This window comes from Sinohyriopsis cumingii, chromosome 15 (genome assembly GCF_028554795.1).
Source record: "Sinohyriopsis cumingii isolate HCF-2022 chromosome 15, ASM2855479v2, whole genome shotgun sequence".
NCBI lineage: Eukaryota > Metazoa > Mollusca > Bivalvia > Unionida > Unionidae > Sinohyriopsis > Sinohyriopsis cumingii.
The window spans coordinates 72,543,627-72,566,841 of NC_142975.1; the positions used below are offsets into that span (position 1 = coordinate 72,543,627).

At 33.9% G+C, this 23,215-nt stretch overlaps 1 protein-coding gene across 3 annotated transcripts in view; it reads right to left on the reverse strand.

The window, feature by feature from the left end:
• Window positions 1-667: 667 nt before the first annotated feature.
• LOC149782058 (protein mono-ADP-ribosyltransferase PARP11-like) overlaps window positions 668-23,215 on the reverse strand; it is a 35,656-nt gene continuing 13,108 nt past the window's right edge. For all 3 annotated transcript variants that reach the window (XM_089933476.1, XM_089933475.1, XM_089933477.1), the window contains exons 5-7: window positions 18,398-18,503; window positions 11,897-12,030; window positions 668-8,491 (exon numbers count right to left, since the gene is read on the reverse strand). In XM_089933476.1, coding sequence (XP_089789602.1) covers window positions 8,080-8,491; window positions 11,897-12,030; window positions 18,398-18,503 — 652 coding nt within the window. In that variant the 3' untranslated portion in view covers window positions 668-8,079. The remainder of the gene's footprint in view (window positions 8,492-11,896; window positions 12,031-18,397; window positions 18,504-23,215) is intronic.

Consider the following 23,215-nt stretch of genomic DNA (forward strand, 5'->3'; position numbering starts at 1 on the left):
GTCACACGTCATTCTAAAAAATAAACATAACAGCTTGAATGAAAACGAAAACGCGTCAGACGTAATCAACCACACTTAATGTAATATACACATTTAATCAATGTGAAACAAAAAGCCAGAGTTAAAATCACTGAATAATATGCATATTGTATGCATCAACATCATCAAATCAACTTTAAAAGAAATTATTATTATTAATATTATTACAAAGATTATTACAAAGAGAGGATAATAATAAATAGTGTAAGTATTGATAGGACTTCTATTTGAAGATTTAAAATATAACATTGATGATTAACTATTTTTGGACACATTCCTTCTTATAATAAGAGGTAACACAATACAATATGGACAAAACAAGAGAATATCAAATCAGAAAGAAAAACATCTTGGAATGGAAATTAGTTTACATGACAGCAAAATAAAGAATGCTTTTACTACTATCAATAATGACACAGTTGGAAATTAAAATGGCAGAGTTTAATGAATTAAATGATAAAAAAAAGATTGAAAGAGCAAAAACAATCTAGAGGATGGTACTGTGATCGATGAGAAAAACCTGCAAAATATTTGTAAGATTTCATAAGGAGGAACTGTTATCAATGAAGCAATGAATAAACGAATATGTAAGTAATGGTAATAAAATTACTAATAAAAAGCAAAAACGTTTTTATTAGAAGCTTTATTGAGAAAATCAAGAATATGATGCCAGTTGAAAGTATAACAGGACGAAATCTAGACAAATTAAGTCATAATATATTTCTAAGCATTTAGAAGGTGAAATATCAAATGAAAAACTTCCTTCAAAGCGATATAAAGATTGAAACTTTTCAAAGTACCTGGACTGATGGCTTTACTGTTAAAATTTTCATAAATTCTTCTTGAAATATTTATAAACTCTCATGATAAGGTTAATAGATGTTGTCTGGTAGACATATGAAAACTGGCTCGAACAAAAAACACTATCAGTACAGCTTTATTGCAAATAAAAGTTTTGTGTGTGGGCGTGATGTAGATTTTTAACATAGCTTTAACAATTTTTAGGTCATATCACTACGATGTCTGTAGTGTGGCAGTTAATAGTGATGTCTAGCACTGGGGTATCATGCCACAGACATGTAGCATGATGTCCCACTCAGTCACATTATCCTGACGCCAGGTTGACTAGTCCTAACACTAACCTCTTAATGCTGAACGCCAAGCGAGGTAGCTGCTAGTACCATTTTTATAAGTCTTTGGTATGACTCAGCCAGGGTTTTAACCCACGACCTCCTGCATCCAAGGCGGATGCTCTAAACACTTAGGCCACCAGAGTGGTGCCTAACTGGTGTGCAACTTGGTCATGTTACATCGTGTTACATGATTCTGCCCATGATAATATCAAAGAGATTGAGCTAAACAAACAAACAAGAGTCCCTTGAAAAAACTGACACTCTGCTGGCTGAAAAGAAATTCCAGAAATTCCAGAAATTCAAGATCAGGCTATTTCTTCCTTTTAACTGCTGAGTGTTGAAACCATCTCTAATATTCTTCAGCAACAAGATTTTCAAATTAGTTGCAGTTGTGGACATATTCAATGTCAGGTTGGCCCCAGTTTTGTTTTTAGGGCCAAGCAGAAGTCTTTTGGTGGTAACCCCATTTCAACATGACCATCCATTTTGGGAAGAACAGAGACAGCACACTTTTCAAGATAGCCATCATGGCAGTTATAACTGGATATATGACTGGCACCATCTTCATTTAGGACCAGCTAGGTATCATAGGAACTCTACTGGTCGAAATGATCATATTGATATAGCCAGCCATTTAGGACGAATAGAGATAACAATATTTTCAAGCTGTCAGTTTGTATCATTTAAAAAAAAAAATTTGGATGCAATATGTATTTTATTCAAATTTTTGGACATCTTTTCTACAATACAGTACAATACACTGAATTATAACAAAAATCTATTCCATCATCCTACATGTATTCTAAATAGGCAAGTACCTGATATGCATGAAATTAGTTTGGCTATCAGAGTGATTTACAAATATACAGGAATATGTGGCAGTTAGTGTTTGCAATGGACGGCTAACCCCGACAACTTCTTTTTATTTTTTTTATTAACCCCATAATAGGTTGACCACTGGGTCGAGGAACCATCCCAAGGTCACCTTACAATCAAACATTTCTGGTTATCAGTTAATCTAGGGATAATAAATATAATCTACAGAAGAAAAAAAACACACATGCATGCACATATGCATATGGCACATTTTTGCTAGGACCAACTAACACCACAAGAGGTTTTCTACTGATAACCCCATGTCAAAATGACTTCCACCTTAAGAAGAGGAATGATAACAAGATTTTCAAGATGGTCACCATGGTGCACATGAAATCAACACCATTAATTTAGAACTGAAAAGGTTTGGTAAGAAGTTTTCAGGCAAAAACCTCATGTTGATGTGAATTTTTTATTTTGGAGTAGTGAAAAGATGTTCTAGATGGCGGTCATAGTGACCACACTGGACACATGTTTTGAACCATTTCCTTTGTTCATCAGGAAGACATCATAAGAAGTTCTTTGATGAAAGTAAAGTGTCAATATTACCAGCCATTGAGGAGAAATTGTCATAACAAATTTTTAAAACAGCCATTGTGGTGGCCATATTGGACCAACTTGTCATTATAAGAATTCTTCTTGTCAAACCTCCATGCTAATATCATATTTCATTCACGACAAGAAGCAATACTATTTTCAAGATGGCTGCTGTGGTGGATATATTGGACTTCAGATCATCACCATTGTATTTAGGATATAAAAGACATCATACAATATCTCATGGTGAAAATATCATGTCAATATGACCTGTTCTGGAGAAGTACTGATAAAACAATTTCCAAAATGGCTGCCATGGTGGCCATATTGGACATCAGATTGTCATTTTCTTCATTTGGTACCAACAAAACATCAAAAGAAGTCTTTTACTGAATACCCCATGTTGGCATAACCATCCAATGAGGAGGAGTAGTGATAACAAGATTTTAAAGATGGCCATTGTGGTTGCCAAATTGAATATCTGAACGACATCATTTTCATGTATGACAACCTAAACTATAATCAGTTTGGGGCCCTGGGTGGCCAAGTGGCATACCTAAACTCTAATCAGTTAGGGGCCCTGGGTGTCCAAGTGGCATACCTAAACTCTAATCAGTTAGGGGCCCTGGGTGTCCAAGTGGCATACCTAAACTCTAATCAGTTAGGGGCCCTGGGTGACCAAGTGGCATACCTAAACTCTAATCAGTTAGGGGCCCTGGGTGGCCAAGTAGCCAACCTAAACTCTAATTAGTTAGGGGCCCTGGGTGGCCAAGTGGTCTAAAGCACTTTCCTTTACTGATCACTGCCATCTCACTTATGTCTGTGTAGGTTCCTGGGTTCAGCCGATGTGGGGATATGATAAAGTTTGTGAGTAACTTCCCTTGGTGGTTCTTACTGGAGTTTTCCTGGGTTCTTCTTCCACCATTTATACTGGCCACCATGTATAGCCTATTACATGCTGAAAAATGGTGTTAAACCAACAACAATAGTAACATTCAGATACAAGTGTGTATAAAGTTTCATGGCAATCCTTGAAGTACATTAGAAGGAGTGGCAACAACAAAACTGTATTAAGGGAAAGATGGACAATGGATGGAAAACAGACAATGGATGAAAGACCACCTCATAAGCTGTTCTGGTTGATAAACAATAGAGCTAATAGCTGTATCCAAATCAAAGAAGCATGAAATATGGGTTACAACAACCTTTCTTATCATAAACAGTGAAGTATTTACATATCAAGAAATAAAAATCTGCAGCATTAGTGTAAACAAAAAAAACAAAACATATCAGCAACATTTTACGTAGATCACTGGAGAATGAAATTTAGATAACATTAACATAACTGATCTGAATGCTATATTAATGAAAATTATAAAAAGCTATATTTAATGTTACATGACTGCTGGCAGCAGTATTGGAGAAACTATGTAAGAATTTTATCAAAGTATTTATGCCAGATAGATGGATTATCAGATGGATTCAAGAACTATGCTAAAGGAATCATCAATCCATTGAATTAAGTAACTTAAAAATTTGGTCATAAGAGAGAAAAATCCTGTTCTGTCTCATTTTTCTTATACAGGATGTTCCAGTGACCAAATAAATAAAGGTAATAACCTTAAATATAATTTGTGAAAGTAGCTAAAATATGAATCAGAAAAAATAGCAAAAACATTATCAAAATTTGTAAGGACTGAAACTACGTGTAAAAACACAAGGGTTTATAAAAAAGTACAGGCAATACCATAAACAAAATTCTATTCTTTATACACATAGCAGAATCTAAAAAGCCAACACTCTGTACAAAATCTAACAGATTTAGACCAAACTTCACACATTTCATAACTTAAAAAAATCAAACTGGATAAACAAAATTTTTATTTAAGTTTATTAGTTGTTCTGATATGTGTTAATATCATATATGATGAAGTTCATACATTTCATCAAACCTTGTCATATCTGTAATATCTCACATATACTCATTTGTTAGTAGACACAATATAAAATAAAAGAATAAAATATACAGGAACACGTACCAATAATGATTTAAAATATACTACTCTAAAGGATATAGTCACAATGAAAACAAAATGGAAAAACAATATGAAATGTTTTCAAAAGCAATAAGGGGCCCTTTTCAACTTAAAATCAATTATTTAAACATGATTTATTGCAAAAATAAACCAATAAAATATCAAATATGATCAAATTAATACATAGTGGTAAAACTGCATTGAATATCAAATTTAGAACTCAATTTGTTTAAGTGGTGGAGTCAATTTGGCCTTGTATACTTGAAACAGCAACAGCTGGCAGCACCATCTCTAGTCACATCAATTCCTGTTCAATGTTTCTATATCACTTTTGAAAACATGAATCCAAACATTTTTAGTATGATTGCTGTCAATAAGTGCACATTTTGTTTATCCATTTAAAACAAAAAAAACCACACCAATCAGAAAAGCTATTGTGAAAAAATAATAATGGTGCCTGCACATCATATCATATGCATTAGCAATTTAAAACCATATCCTGATGAAACAAACAACAGAGCTGCTACTTATTCTATATATTAGACACAAAGGCTGATGTCTTATATGTTAGACACAAAGGCTGATGTCTTATATGTTAGACACAAAGGCTGATGTCTTATGTGTTAGACACAAAGGCTGATGTCTTATATATTAGACACGAAGGCTGATGTCTTATATATTAGACACGAAGGCTGATGTCTTATATATTAGACACGAAGGCTGATGTCTTATATATTAGACACGAAGGCTGATGTCTTATATATTAGACACGAAGGCTGATGTCTTATACTTATCCTATACGTTAGACACAAAGGCTGCATGTCTCATACTTTTCTTACATTAGACACAAAGGCTGCATGTCTCATACTTTTCTTACATTAGACACAAAGGCTGCATGTCTCATACGTTCCTTACATTAGACACAAAGGCTGCATGTCTCATACTTTTCTTACATCAGACACAAAGGCTGGGTGTCTTATTCTTGTCTTTATTTGTTAGACATACAAGCTGCTTGTCATATACCTGTCTTGTGTCTTAGACACATAAGCTGTGTGTACTATACTTGTCTGCCGTGTTAGACACAAAAAGCTGCATGTCCTATAGCCATCATATGAGTTGGACACAAAAGCTAGTAGTCCTATGTGTTAGACACAAAAGTTGATTATCTTATACATGTTTTACGTATCAGATACAAAGACTGGTTGACTTATCATGTCTTATGTGCTAGATACAAAGGTTACTTTATCTTTATTTGTCTTATGTATTAGATATGTTTAGTTACAACTTGAAATAATGCCACAAGTTAGAATCCTGAGTTGTTGCACTTTTTTTCAAGGACTGTGACAAGTGAATTATAAACAGACTGTGTGGCTGGTTCTTTTCAGTGCAACAAGTGCATTTATAATGGAAGAAGTTAACCAATGGATTTTGAATGATTTTGCAGGGACAAATGTGTTAACAATAAAATCACTAATACATCTGTGATTTGGAGTTGCATTTACAGCGTACATTATATTATTGAGGGGGATCTGAAAATGATTTAAGTTTCTGTAACAATTCCATGGTACATCTGTTGAAATTAAACAAGTCTTTTTCTGGCAGGTTCAAGTGACTTTTAAGATAGTTTATGAACTTAAATCTTTAAAAATGTCTTATAAGCGTTGTTGTTGTGGCATTTAATGCCCATTTTTCAGCACATAATAGGCTATGCTTGGTGGCCAGTTTTAATGGTGGAGGAAGAACCCGGGAAGAACCACCGACCCACGAGAAGCTACTGGCAAGCTTTCTCACATACCCACATTGGCCGAAGCCTAGACTCAAACCCACACAGACAGAGGTGAGATGGCAGTGATCCGAAACGGAGAGCACTTTAGACCACTCGGTCACATGGGGCCCAGTCTTACAAGTGCATGTATCATAATGTATAAATGTTATGAATGACTATTATCATGTAATTCATATTTTTATTGGCATGTGCTATAAATAATAATTAAATTTTAATGAAAAATAATGCTAAAACACTTATGAATTATGAAGAAAATCTCCACAGTTTAGTCAAAACTTTGAAACCTTGCATATTAGTTAAATTTTTAAACAATTTCCTTCTATAGCAAAATGCTTCATATTTACATAAATATTTCTTACAAAGGTAAGGAATTTTGATCAATGAAAATGTCACTTACGCTGAGTGGAGGCAGTACTTTAATAAATAAATACAAATTAAATAAAATTTGTATCAAATGAAATTTGTGTTCTAGTTCTATCTTTTAGTTCCTTTCAAGTGTTATCATCATAAATGCAATGTGTCCTCTTGTAATTAAACGTAAAATGCATCAATCTACCGTAACAGCTATGTCCATGAGCGTTTCTCTGAGAACCTAATTAAGTGCTGACAGTGTTTTGATAACTGATTTGCGGAAGTATTTGTTGTATTGTTGCACTGAATTAAAAGCTGACCTCCTCTGTATTATCACGTTAATTATGTCTTTTGAAAATCTAGTGGTCTTGGTCTTATGTCGGTTGAACTCACTTCATTTGATCAATTGAACACTGTTATAAATATATAATGTATGTAACTACCTTAAATTAACTGAACTGTGATCAAAGATAGCAAGGCAGCCAAATGAAATGAATACTTTGTAAAATAAAGAGCTTGATTTCACAGATACAGACCATTGTGGGCAAGCGAGTTTCAGATAAATCTTGAACTGGCACTTAGAGATATCCTCAGGAATGATAAAAAATTTCATTATTACTTCCAATGAAATCATGACATCAATATTGTACTAATTAAACAATAAAAAAGTTGAGTTTCGACGTAGACGTGTCACGAAATAAATGTTGCGTGTTTTTGAAAAAAAGGAATCTTGTTTGGTGGTGTAGTAACAGTTAGTCTAGTTCCCTGCTTGTGGACTCCCGATTTGGCAGGATACTATTAAACACCAATATGGGAACCAGACTCATCAGGAAAACGAAAAGCAGTGACGTAATACATAGATTTTTCACGTACACGTGATAGTTATTCAAACCAGTTGGAACGATCTTTAATATGTTGGATGTTTTGAAAACAAATATTATTTCAACAGAATAATGAACAACTTTATTATAAAAAGCGCATCATTTAAAATTATTATCAACATGATTGTAAAATGAGGATTCATATTTTGAAAATAAATATTATTTAAACAGAATAATGAACAACTTTATTATAAAAAGCGCGTCACTTAAAATTATGATCAATGTGATTGTAAAATGAGGATTCAGTCATTAAACAGTCCAGTTCCCTAACACTGCCCCCCCCCATTTTTCTCTATGTCAAAGCGATTTTTTTCAAGTTTTTGAGGTCCCTCAGTAACTTGCATCTCACTTATAGTGCAGTCTATGTTTGTGGACCCCGTTGTGCGCGAGTTATCGAGGGAGAGGTGTATATGGTTATGCCATAAACTCAACAATGACCACTAATTCATCTTATACGTAATGACATAGTATGGATAAACTTGACAATTTTCAAATATAACATAGATCTCTGGATTATTTACATCATCAACACATGAATCATACAAGTCACTGCACGGATCTCTTGGATTCTTAAGAGGTGGTCGTGTGTATGTTTTGTCACCCATTGTGTAATCTCCAACCAGAACTCTTACAAGAAAAATGGCCTGGTTTCCAGGATCAGTGTAGCGATCTGCATATCTGGCTTTCTTGGCAAAGTAGCTTCCCTTGCCAAGCCGAGCTCCTGTTGACTGTCCTCCAAGACGGAAATCAAAACCCTGACGGCAGATGGCATCTACGTACTGCACCGGAGTTCCATGAAAAAGATTTAGCTCTTTCAGGGATGGATGTTTCTTTTGCATCTTCACCTTTTTGCTGTAAAGAAAAAGGCTCATGTTCAAAACTTGGAGGGTGGGTGGGTGGAAACATTGCAAAAATTTCCTGAAAAATTGAATCAGCTCATTTACATAAAAATACAATTATGTCTCACAATGAAGACAGACTAATACGATTTACAGAGAGTGGAAGAATGGCTTGCTTATCTCAGAAAGTGTGTGTGTGTGTGTGTGTGTGTGATTTGGATTTTTTAACGTAGTTTTAACAATTTTTCAGTCATATCGCTACGATGTCTGCAATGTGGCAGTTTATAGTGATGTCTAGCACTGGGGCATCATGCCGCAGACATGTAGCGTGATGTCCCACCCAGTCACATTATCCTGACACCGGGCCGACCAGTCCTAACACTAACCTCTTAATGCTGAGCGCCAAGCGAGGCAGCTGTTAGTACCGTTTTTGTAAGTCTTTGGTATGACTTGGCCGGGGATTGAACCCACGACCTCCCGCATCTGAGGTGGATGCTCTAACCACTAGGCCACCAGAGCAGTCTCAGAAAGTTACATGTCGATTCAAATTATCCACAATTAGCAGAACCACGTTTCATTATTCATTCAATTGCTGCCACCGAATAACATTTGTTTAAAATTATATTTAGGTTTGTCTGAATGCAACGTTTGTGTATGTTTCTGGACACAAAAAAAGTTATCATTCTGTCATTTTCTGAAAATACAGTATGTATCTATTAAAGGTCACTGGTCATACTCTAAAATTTTTGTTTTTGCATCAGATTTGCATCATATAATTAAAAGTAGTTATACTCGCAAAAAAAAAGAATAAAAAAATGATCAAGTGTAAAGAAGAAATAAAACTTTAATTACTTGAAATATTAGTATATTATGCAGTTACTACCCATTAGTAGGATTTCCCACCTATAGAGGATGCCAACCAGAAATGATGTACATTTATCCCCACATGACGAAGTACATGCTTCTTCTTGTCGAAAAATACAACACTATAAAGTATGGATAGGGAACATTTAGAAGAAACTATTGAAAACTCATTTACTGTTTAGCCTTATATCGATATGCTGGCATGATGCATTAGATCATGTCGCTTTCAAAACTATTCCATTGTTTCAATTTATTTTCAAAGTTCCTATTAATACAGGTAAAAAGGAATCAATGCTGGCTTTCCATGTCGGTCGATTTTGTGAGAGAAAAAAGAAATTGACACACTTATCTCTTTACCTTCTGCTAAAGCATATATGCGACACTAATAATAGCCTTGTAACCCCAGAGATGCATATACAAGTTGCTAATAACACTGTCTCTCTCGGCTGGCTCATACATGCGTTTCCAGCCAAGGGTTGGGAAACCCAAGAGAAGCAATTGAGTACATGGAACATATGTTGTGTTTCAACTGAGTACATTTGAGTACAATTGAGTTACACCAATTTGCATGAGATTATATGAATCTTACCTTTATTACATGAGATTATATGAATCTTACCTTTATTACATGAGATTATATGAATCTTACCATTATTACACGAGATTATATGAATCTTACCTTTATTACATGAGATTATATGAATCTTACCTTTATTACATGAGATTATATGAATCTTACCATTATTACATGAGATTATATGAATAACATCTTGGGTTTACTGTATCATGTGTCTACAATTTTGAATATATGAATCACATTTTTTTCCCCATTTTTGAATGATTGTACGAATTATTTGTTTCTTTTATGTCATAAGGTTTCATAAAGTTACAAATTCATTTGTATATAACAAATGTTTTTGTGAAGCAACTGAATGAGTCATATGTTTAGAATTTGCTTGAATCACACTGTATATGTTGTAGAGAATGCACATATATTTATTAATTCATTTCATAAACTTCCATCTTTCATCACATTGTGTTTGTGTTGTCATTTAATCCAGGCATCCATTCAGGTCAAATCCTGTTACATTTTATTTTTTTAAGTCCAGTTGTTTAGTACAGATTCATCTAATTTTTAATAATAAACAGTTGAACATACAAATCAACCCATTTTAATTTCATGTGGCGAAAGTAATAAATGCTTCTGCCATCAGGAGTCAAGCTACACTTTAAATTTAGGGAGAAGTGAGACTTCTCCTTTTGGACAGAACAGGGAGAAGTGAGAGATTAATAGGGAGAAGTTGAAGCAAAGCAAGATACATTATATTTATATATATATATATATATATATATATATATATATATATATATATATATATATATATATATATATATATATATATCCCTAACTTTATTATACAACGGTACAGGAAATAAGTTCATATAACAAAATATTTCACAATTAAGTTTTGAACATCAAACTGAATGTTACAGTTGTTCTTCACTACAATGCCCCTATGTTCCTTCAAAAAATTGGACATGCATGTGGATCTAATTCAATTTTCTAAATTTAATTTTTAATTGTGGGCCCTTATTACATTTAACTTTTCAATTTTTCTACTGATGCAGGGGTTGAAAAATATCTTTGAAAAAGTCAGTCTAGCATCAAAAACAAATGGAAAACAAACTTCCGGTAGAAAGCATGGACTCCAAAAGGACATAGTTGGCAATATTCTCAACAGAATATTATTTACATTAAAGAGGAACATGAGTCTGCCCTTATTTAGCATAATCAGGCAAATGGCTGGAAAATTCACTCCACTACCAGAAATTTTCTCTTGCCAACAACGCAGACCTTGATCTGACATCATGTCATCCAAATGCAGATCTGAATCCATGTTGTTTGTTTTACTCATTAACAGGCAGCATAGATCAAGATCTGCTAGTACATCAAGCAACAACATGTCTGAGTCTCTGCAGTTTGCAGCTGGATCCAATTTGTATGTAAGTACATATGGTAAATAAAATCATAGTACCCTGGTTTTATGTAAGTACATATGGTAAATGAAATCATAGTACCCTGGTTTTATGTGAGTATATATGGTAAATGAAATCACAGTACCCTGGTTTTATGTAAGTACATATGGTAAATGAAATCATAGTACCCTGGTTTTATGTGAGTATATATGATAAATGAAATCACAGTACCCTGTTTTATGTGAATATTTTTGTTAAATGAAATCGTAGTACCCTGTTCTTATGTGAGTATATATGGCAAATCAAATCACTACCCTGGTTTTATATGAGTATATATGGTAAATGAAATCACAGTACCCTGTTTTATGTGAATATATATGTTAAATGAAATCGTAGTATGTTCTTATGTGAGTATATATGGTAAATAAGATCATAGTACCCTGGTCTTCTGTATAACATAGCACCTTTGTAACAAATCTTGTTATAAGGTGGCTTCACTGATAATGCACTTCTGTATTGTCTTCATGAGAGTACTGATGTCCATAGCTTTAGTAGGATATCTCCATTTAATACTTACATGTTGTAGTTAGTCCAAAGTTCACCATTCTCAATTCTTTCTATGCTGACTATGGACGTTGTGCTTGGCATACTCTCCATAAACAAGGTTTTCACTTTCCCATATTCCTGTATATTTAGCCCTAAATTCTTCACCTGAAAGGAACAGACAAAAAGAAACATATTATAATTATAGGTTTTACATATGGCTGCATCACAAAAATGGCCACATTCACTACAATTTGCTCAGCAGGACCTTTCACAAAATGAACTTGTGTCTGGCAACAAAGTTAGGAGAATGGGAATCAGGTGACATAACTTCTCTAAAGGATGACAAGGATTGATTGGAAATCCAACGCATTCAAGGTTTAATCATTATAAACTTAGCTGAAATCCAACATTCCTTATTCAAGTCATGCTGTAGAAAGCAGATAGGCCATAACACTTCTAAATGATATCAAATGTGTACAGATACCTGCCAAATCTGGATGAAATCCAGCAAGCATTGAAAATGAAATGCTGCAGAAACCAAAATCAATGGTATGGGTGAATCAGGGGAATAACTTATGTAAATGACTTCTTAGAATGCTGGAAATCAAATACTTTCGATGTCTCTTCAATATAAAGCCTTACACCAAATTTAATTTAAATTCAACAGACCTTGGTAAAGTTCTGCTGTGTAAACCAAAGTCTAGAGATCGATGCCTGCAATCAAAGAGAATAACTCCTGCAAATGATGTCATGGAAGGTTGGAAATTAAATTCTTGCAAGATCTTGCCATGGTAAAGCTGCGTGCTAAATTTGGCTTAATTCCAACAATCCTTTGGAGAGATAAGCTGCTGAGATGAAAAAGGGGAGGGGGGTGACAAAGAAGGATGAAACCAAACTTCAATGAGGTTCCAGCAATAGAAAGTTGCATATCAAATTTGGTTAAAATCTAACAATTGCCAGTAAAGTTATCTTAAGTTGATGAACTTTGTTGAGTGCAGCTTGAGTTACCCCCTCAACATTTTTTGAGCAACCACCTGACCATGAAATCTGATTCTATATTTTGTTACTTTAGAATGTAAAAAAAAAATCCTTAATAAAGGACTAACACTCTTCAGATATCATTTCTGGGTTATGGACTCTAAGACCATGTTCCACTATAAATACATGTCAGTGTCATACCCCAATCTACAAACAGTGCATACAGACATCTGCCATCATTTAATGTGCTGGCAGACTGATGTATCTCCTATTTTTTCACTAATATAATTTCAACAGAATGAAATAAACACCAATCAGCATGTGCATTATGTAAAGAACATCTGGAGTTTTGTTGTTGAGTATGTCTGATTTTGTTTTTTAAAAATTACTTGACATCTAATAATGACATGATCACTGGTGATTTATTATCAAAATGTAGTGTAGTGCTTTGCGCTATGACAGAGAAAGGAAATACAATAGTGGTATTGCAACTTTATCTCCAGTAAAATAAATGACAAAGTCAATGAAAACTATTTTAGACCTTGGGAAATTTTATTAACAGTTTATGACCTGCTGCTAGTCAGCCTGGTGGCTTCCCTGTTGCAGAAACAAGTGTGATCTCAATTATTGTGATGTCCTGCTGAAAACAATCCACCCAACAACACACTTTTCTAAACGTATTTGATAAGAGAAATCAATGAACTGTGTGAATTCAGAGAATTTTGTAAAGACGTATTCAGCGATTATTTTATAAGATTTGGTGAAACAATTCTTTTTCTCCATAATGACCCTTGCTTTGAGATGGATTTGATGAGACCTTTCTTTTTCTATGTAATGAGCATTACATTGAGATGGATTTGGTGAGATGGTTCTTTTTCTCCATAATGACCCTTGCTTTGAAATGGATTTGGTGAGACCTTTCTTTTTCTATGCAATGAGCATTACAATGAGAGAGATTTGGTGAGATGGTTCTTTTTCTCCATAATGACCCTTACACTGAGATGGATATTCAAGTAAAAGTAGCAAAAGAAAGTGGACATTCTTTGCAGTTTTGGATTGCTTGGACCCTTAGCTATGTAAAAATGTCTTTAGGGTTGGGGTGAAGATAAAAAAAAAAAAAATTCATGATGTGTCTCAAAGTGTATCATAATGCCTTTGAATTCTGAGAGAGACTGAACATAAAATAATGTATTGTGCCTTAAAGTCTCATTAAATAAAGAATTCTTTTTAATAATCACTATTAATGTCCAGTGAAAGAAAATGATAAAGTCAATGAAAACTATACTAGACTTTAGGAAATCATTAGAAACTTACAACCGGCTGCAGATCAGCCTTGCAGACATTCTGTTACATTAAACAGTGTGATCTCAATAACTGTGTCGTACTAAACAAAAATCCACACACTTTTACTAACAGACACTTTCCAACACACACTTTTCTTTGAGGACTTTTTAAAGATTTAATCAGCTATTACTTTATGGAATATTGTTGAGATAATACTTTTTCCCACAGTTTTCTATGTAATGACCCTCACTTTGGGATGGATATTCAACTAAGAACATATTTATTTTATTGTGCTTCTGAACTGATTAGACTCTTGACTCTGTTTTTTCCACAAAAGGAAACATTTCAACATTTTCACTATTGATCAGCCCTCAGCAAACATTCTGCTGGGAAAATGGTTGGATTTTAAAGGCACTTTAAACATATTATCGGTTAATCATGCAAAGAAAATGTTTGCTAAGTGTATTTTGCAAGGACAAACCATGGGATCCAACCTCAGCTGACCTATGTAGGTACTGAACCCATGACCTTTTCATTACAAATCTAATGCTATACTAATTCAGCTATCAGAGCTCCTATACAGAAGTAAATACTGGCAGTAAATAAAAATGGAATTTATATTTAGTGTATTTTAGCATTGGGTCAAAAAAGGATGTTGCATTCAAATTAAGTGATAATAAGATGAAGTCATCAGTATTCTCCATAATGCCAAAATATTTGTGTATTAGCATATTCAAGTGCCATGTCATAAAAGGGTCTCCCACTAAAGCAAATGAAGAAGATATAATGATGTATTAAATTCAGGGGAACACCAGCAGTTAGAGTGGGAACATGTCTCCTGGCTGCACATAATGTCCAACAGTACTGAAGTTATTGTTCAGAAAATATATAGGAAATACTGTGCATGTACGTTTACTCTGGCGACACAATAACAGAATGTACGTATATATTTACATCCATACATGTAAAATTTGGCAACACAATAACAGAATATATGTATGTAATTTACATCCATACAAGTTTCATTCGTTTATCTCAAAAAGCTAACAAATTACTAAGTGGAAAGGAAATTGCAAAACAAGCATTCAACAAAAAACACCAAGACATTCATGATAAAGATAAAATTTCAATATGATACACAACAAACCTGCTAATAACAACACATATGTATACCAAACTGCATCCCTTGATCTCAAACACGTCCACAGTTAAAAGAATGGAAACAAAAGCATGAAAAATACAAAATATAGAGCCATGACTTGGGCTTTGAAGATATGATCATCAGACTTGTATGCAAGACATGTTCTAATGATGTACAAACAGGCCAAGTTTCATTCCATAATCTCAAAGTTGTAAAGTTAAAACACAGAAAGTTTTATAAAAACCTAAAATATTGACATATGACCTTGACTTTAAAGATGGGACACCCAATTTGGTAAGTGACACACCTTATAGTGATGATGTATAGGATATTAAGTTTCATCTATAAATCTTAAATGGCTTTAAAGTTATGAAGCAGACATAAAAGTATGATAAATATATAAAATATTGAGTCATGACCTTGACAGTGATGGTAGGACCACCAGTGTGTTATATGGCACATTATATAGTGATGATGTGTAAGTATACAAAGTTTTATCTCTTAATCTCAAGCAGTTTGAAAGCTCTAGAATGGAAAAGTATTATTTAAAAAAATCAAAAAAATTAAGCCATGACCTTGACATTGAAGACAGGACCCCCAGTGTGGTATGTGACTCACCTTCTAGTGATGATAGACATGTATATCAAGTTTGATCCATTAATCTCATGTGGCTTTCAATTTATACAGCAGGAAATGAAACTGTGATGCCAGATTAAAATGACTATGACCATGAAGGTAGTACTCCCAATGTGGTACGGGACACGTCTTCTAGGAATGATGCATAAGCGTGTAAAAATCGGTGTCTACCCTAGTCTTTCACTAATAATTTAAAGGAATAATGCAGACCCTGATCTGCAGTAATTTTATGCTATGTATATGAAAGTGCTGGGACAAAATGGTCTTGCACTAAAGCAAAACTTGAAAATACAGAAAACTATTTATCACATATAACCCACTAGCATCATAATGTCATATAAAAAACAGTATCGTATCTTGCACGGAAATTTACACACCCACCCTCTGTTATGCTCATTGTAGGCACTAGCAGGATATGGCTGACTCTGGGAATTACTGATCAATGGGTCTCAAGAATCTTTGATTATGGTATGAACTAAACTTCCTTAATGCAGAAACCATCATTTTTCTTTTAACACTTACCATGACCAAGACCGTTTACCTTTTGACCATAAAATCTATAGAATCGGGTTTCTTTCTTACCCTACCATAAGTACCTGCCAATCAAAAAGCCTATTTTTCATTGAGTTAAAAAAAGACCTTGAACTTTTAACTTTTGACCTCAACATTACTTTCTCACTTTAAATGCAATCTATATACCTTTTGTAAAGGTATATGGACTAACACTAAATTATGCAAGAACTGTTTTTCTTCTTTCAGTCTTAGTGATCTTGACCTTTGCCCTTTTCAACCCAAAGTCAACAGGCTTCTTTCTTACCAGAAGTTTGTCATCCACATACTTTTGTAAAAGAATATGGTTGAAAACTGCAACTTTTGTGCACACTATTTTTATTTTTAATTTTTTTGGCACATGTGACCTTCACATTTTGATCACAAAACGATAAGGCTTCCACCTTTCTCTTAGTGCAAACCATCCAAAAAAATTTTAGTCCAGGTTTGCCATTTGGAACAAATGTTACTGTTAGGAAACCATTTTTCTTTGGCATACTTTTTCCTACACCTAATCAAACTATAAACAAAGTTTTGAAATGGTTGATGATGAGAACCTGAAGGGAAGAAACAGATGGACAGAAGATTTCAAAACATAAACAGAGCTGTCAACCCTCCAGACCAGCAAATAGTGAAAAGAGGGATAACAATTAGTGAATTTTGAAAAATAAACATTATGCCATTACACTAGCTCCATCGACTTTGATGATAAGTATTGTGTTATATGAAAAATTCCAAAATAAAATTAAATCACATTATTTACATTGATCACAGGTACAAATTTATTTGCAGCAAAATTTACTGATATGTACAATCTTCATGCTATTTGTCATGATATGATGCTGTGGCAGACTTTAACTTCCTCAACTAGGCTATGGCAAATTTGTTTTCAGAACAGTTCAGGTTTCTTGTCTGCTGGTAAATCTGGATGACTAAAATTGTTGAAAACTTTCAGCATCTAAGGAGGCACTAAAGTTTGTCTTATTTTTCCTCACAATAGGACTCCTTCACTGTCACTTTTGCTGATCTCCAACTGATAAAGGCAGGTCATGTTTAACAAGAAAACTCATAAACAATGCTTCATCATTGGTAGCTTGGAAGACTTGAGTAGGTGGCTTAAGGTATTCCAGAGCTGAAATCTGCTGGGGGTGCCCTTAATTTTCCCAATATATATATGCTTTTTGCTAGCAGTGTGCTTTTTTTATATTGTTCTACCACATGCCAACAGGGGCTTGTATCATTGCTTACAATTTATCTGTGATATATGTACTGTATAAGTTTGATGGCTTAATGCAAAGCCAGTTTTTGGTGTACTCCAATCAATACTTCACATTTTGAGGAATCCATATTTTTCTCCTTGGAGGGTGAATACATTTTTACTGTAATGTAGCTCTATTACAAAATGGAATTAATCCAGAAGAAATGTCAAAAGGTTAACAGTAGTGTCAGTGCATGTGCAGAAAAAAATGAACTCAAGCAAATTACAATATATGCTAATCTTTCAATATCTCAAAAATTCCTACACTCAAAAGATCCGTGTTCATTTAGTGTTTGTTAAAAAAAAAAAATTACAGTTGCTATAAGTATGTAAATTTGCCATTTTAAAGAATCAATCAGTTGGGCCCCATTTTTCTTCACGAGTATTTGTAAAACTTATGCTCTAAATATAGATTATACACTTTAAAATGCTTGCTACAGGGGAAACTGTAACAAATGGATATAGTTCTACTAACATGCAACTAGCAATAAAGGACTGTTATTGGCATCAGTGACCACTGATGCTATTCTGACTATCACTTAACAGGATGATATAGTTTTGAAAAGTGGACTTACCAAGGAAAAATTAAAATAACTTTTAGCAAAACAATTCAAGTAACTAAAACAAGTGCATTATTTATGACTCCACAATGTACAAGGAAACGATCTGCACTTGAATGTACCCACCTCAACTCTGTTATAAATATCAATTGTATTCTTTCCACGTTGAACATGCCAAGTACTAGGCACTGGGCAGGGTTGTATTGCTATTCCTGCCCCAGACTGAACTGGCCTGTAAATGTATCAATATGAGTAAAATTAATCACAGTGCAAGACAAATCATGATCAATTTTATACCAGAGGAATAACAGAAATATAATTTTTAAGTTGTGAATTTATATACTATTATGTATTTATGGTCTTAAAATAAGTAATAGAAAAGAGCAAAAACCAAACATTTTTGTTAAATTCAATATTTACCCATGTAAAGTCACACATCCTATTTTATATCATACCATATTAACCCCAGAAAAAGTGTCCATCCTGTTTCATATCATACCATATTAACCCCAGAAAAAGTGTCCATCCTGTTTCATATCATGCCATATTAACCCCAGAAAAAGTGTGTCCATCCTGTTTCATATCATACCATATTAACCCCAGAAAAAGTGTCCATCCTGTTTCATATCATACCATATTAACCCCAGAAAAAGTGTCCATCCTGTTTCATATCATATCATATTAACCCCAGAAAAAGTGTCCATGCTGTTTCAAATCATACCCTATTTACCCATGAAGTATCCATATTTTTCGTATCATACCATATTTACCCTTATAAAGTGAGCATTTCATTTCATATCATCCATTATTTTCTGATGTAATTTGTCTTTTTTTGCTTTCTATCATAGCATATTTACTGATGTCAAGTGAATACTCTATTTCATATGACACCATAAATACTCACTTCAAGTAAGCATTTAAATTTCATATCATAACATACTTATCCATGTAAATTAACATCTATTTCATATCGTACCATATTTACCTATGTCAAGTGTTCATCCTGTTTCATATCATATCATATTTACCCCATTAACATGTCCATGCTGATGCATATCATACCATATTTACCCTTGAAAAGTGTCTATCCTTATACATATCATACCATATTTACCCATGAAAAGTGTCTATCCTTATACATATCATACCATATTTACCCTTGAAAAGTGTCTATCCTTATACATATCATACCATATTTACCAATGTAAAATGTCCATCCTGTTTCATATCATACCATATTTACCCCATGCAAAGTATCCATCCTGTTTCATATCATACCTTATTTTCTGATATCAAGTGAATACTCTTTTTTATATGACACCATAAATACTTACCTCAAATAAGCATCTAAATTTCATATCATACCATATTTACCCATGTAAAGTAGCATTCTATTTCATATAATACCTATTTATCCTTGAAAAGTGTCTATCCTTATTTGTATCATACCATATTTACCCATATAAAGTGTCCATCCTGTTTCATATCATACCATATTTAATGATGTCAATTGAACACTTTATTTCATATTATACCATAAATACCTGCCTCAAGCAAGCATCTAAATTTCACATCATACCATATTTCCTCATTCAAAGTCAGAACCCTATTATATATTGTACCATATTTAACCATGTAAAAGTTTATACCAAAACTGAATTCAAATCAGTTATTACAGACTATGCCAACTTTGTGCCTTTCTGCATGCACTATTCACCGAGACTCTTAACAAGACAATGGTCTTTCTGCATGCACTATTCACCGAGACTCTTAACAAGACAATGGTCTTTCTGCATGCACTATTCACCGAGACTCTTAACAAGACAATGGTCTTTCTGCATGCACTATTCACTGAGACTCCTAACAAGACAATGGTCTTTCTGCATGCACTATTCACCGAGACTCTTAACAAGACAATGGTCTTTCTGCATGCACTATTCACTGAGACTCTTAACAAGACAATGGTCTTTCTGCATGCACTATTCACTAAGACTCTTAACAAGACAATGGTCTTTCTGCATGCACTATTCACCGAGACTCTTAACAAGACAATGGTCTTTCTGCATGCACTATTCACCGAGACTCTTAACAAGACAGTGTTGCTTACTGCATGCACTATTCACTGAGACTCTTAACAAGACAATGTTGCTCACTGCATGCACTATTCACTAAGACTCTTAACAAGACAATGGTCTTTCTGCATGCACTATTCACTAAGACTCTTAACAAGACAATGGTCTTTCTGTATGCACTATTCACCGAGACTCTTAACAAAACAATGTTGCTTACTGCATGCACTATTCACTGCAACTCATAACAAGATACTGCCTGTATTATTCACTGAGACTCTTAAAATAAAGATGAATACTCTTTAAAAACTACAAAACAAAATTTTATACCCCCACAATTTTGTTATGAATTTGGATTAAATCCCAGGATTTTCTGGCAAATATGGAATTAATCACAATGGATTTGCTAGAGACAGGGCTAGATATGCACATTATATTACTAAATTTAAGTGTGGCTTGCTTGATACCTAGCATCCTTAACTGGTTCTGATTTTCTTAAGAAGAAATATATAAGTGTGAATTTTTTCCTTTCAACAGATGTGCCTTGTAAATGTTTCATCATTTTTAACAACAGTATTGTCCTTTTTCTATTAATTTTAGCTCCTGATGGCCAATTGGTCTATAGTGTTTGCTTTACCAATCACTGCCATCTTTCGGTTTCGGTTCAAGTCTTTGGGTTTCCCAATGTGGGTATGTAAAAAAGCTATCAGTAGCTTCCCATGGATTGGTGGTTCTTACCAGTGTTTCCCCCAGTTTCTTCCTCCACCAGTTATACTGGCCACAATGTACAGCCTATTGTCTGCTGATGAATGGCATTAAACACAAACCAACATTAATTTTATACCTCCATTACAGCATATTCCTGAAACCAGAATAGCTCATAAACAACTTAACATATTCTGATAACATTTTGGAACATATATTGTTTCACAGAACTAGATGTGCCTTTTATTGACTTTTTCTCTTTAAATCCATTTTGGAATGAGTTATGTCCCTTGGCAATTAAGCTTCCATCTTCACATGCGATTTTGCCTAAAAGCAAGCACAGTAAATGAATCATTTAACATATTCTTGAGAAATCTGGTTGAACATTGTCTCAAAGACTTACATTTGCCATTTGTGGATTTGGTCTTGTTTACTTCATTCTGGATAGAATTATGGCCCTTGCTGATCAATTTTATATCTTTATATGGGATGGTGCTTGTAATCAGCAATGACACAATTCAGTGTATACTATCAGCAATGACACAATTTAATGTATACAATCAGCAATGACACAATTCAGTGTATACAATCAGCAATGACACAATTCAGTGTATACAATCAGCAATGACACAATTCAGTGTATACAATCAGCAATGACACAATTCAGTGTATACATTCAGCAATGACACAATTCAGTGTATACAATCAGCAATGACACAATTCGGTGTATACAATCAGCAATGACACAATTCAATGTATACATTGTCTCTTAGACCTAAATGTGCCTTTTGTGGGTTTTGTCTTTTCTGTTCCATTATGGACTGACTTATGGCCATTATAAATCAACTTGTGATGTTTATTCTAATCTGCATTGCTCCAGTACCATTCCAAATATTCTGATGTATCTTGATGTGAACATTGTTTCATAAACATTGTTTGATAAACCTAAATGTGCCTTTTATATATTTTGTTACATTTATTTTGGACTGAGTTATTTTGGACTGAGGTACACCCTCAGTCTTTAATATTCTGTTTCATTGCAGCACCCTATGTGACATTGTCACTCTTTTTTATAGATAAAAGTTCAACCTTGGTACACCTCTCCCTTGATAAAATTCATGTACAATGGGGTCCAAAAACAGACCACACTATAAGCGAGGGCACTGATAAAACTGGTGTGTGTGTGTGTATGTGTATGTGCATGATAGGGCTGATTAATGGCTAAATACTCATTTTATAATTACATTGGGAATAGTTGTCAATAAAGAGCTTTTTCTAACAAAGTTGTTGGCTTTTCTGTCAAAATTACCTTTATGAAGATACCCAACTTCTGAAATGTCATTAATATTATTCCAACTAGTTTTGACAACCATCCAGTATATGCAAACCATTGTGTATTACATGAATGCTTTTTGTTGATGTTGATTTAATACCAAACAAGATTCCTTTTTCACAAAATCTTGGGACATTTATCTTGTGAAACAACCATCAACATTGAAACTCAAGTTCTTTATTTGTTCTCTTTGAACAAATATTTTATGCAGTGATTTAATTGCAAGTAAAAGTGAAATTCTTCTCATCCTTGAGGAAATCTCTGAGTGCCAATTCAGGAATTTAAAGAAGTTGAACTCAGAAACTTGCTTCTCCACAATGATCCATATCTGTGACAAAGTTTTGTGAAAATAGGATCAATTGTTCAGTAGATGTCAAAAAAACACATTTTCCAACTTGTTGCAATAGAAGCCACACAGTTGCTATGGTGGCTGCTAAAACTACAGCTTTGATAGAATGTGACCTACATTATATTGCTACCAAGTTTGATCATAATTAGCTGCACAGTGGTGGATATATCCTTTTTACCCAACCTGGTTGTGATGGAAGTCACAGAGTTGCCTGGAAAGTCACCAAAAGCACAACTCTGATAGATCATGTTCTAAGAAATATTTCTTCCAAAACAAATGGATTTTAAATTTTTAATGTGATGTGAAAAATATATTTTCCACCTTTTGATTTAGAAACCTCCTAGTTGCTAAAGAAGATGTCAAAAATACAACTTTGGTAAAATATATTTAAGGACAATTTCATAACACTTTGACCACTGTTAGTCAAGTACATTTGTAGACGTATTTGATCAGCATAAACCAAGTAGCTTTGCAAATGTAAAATTGCA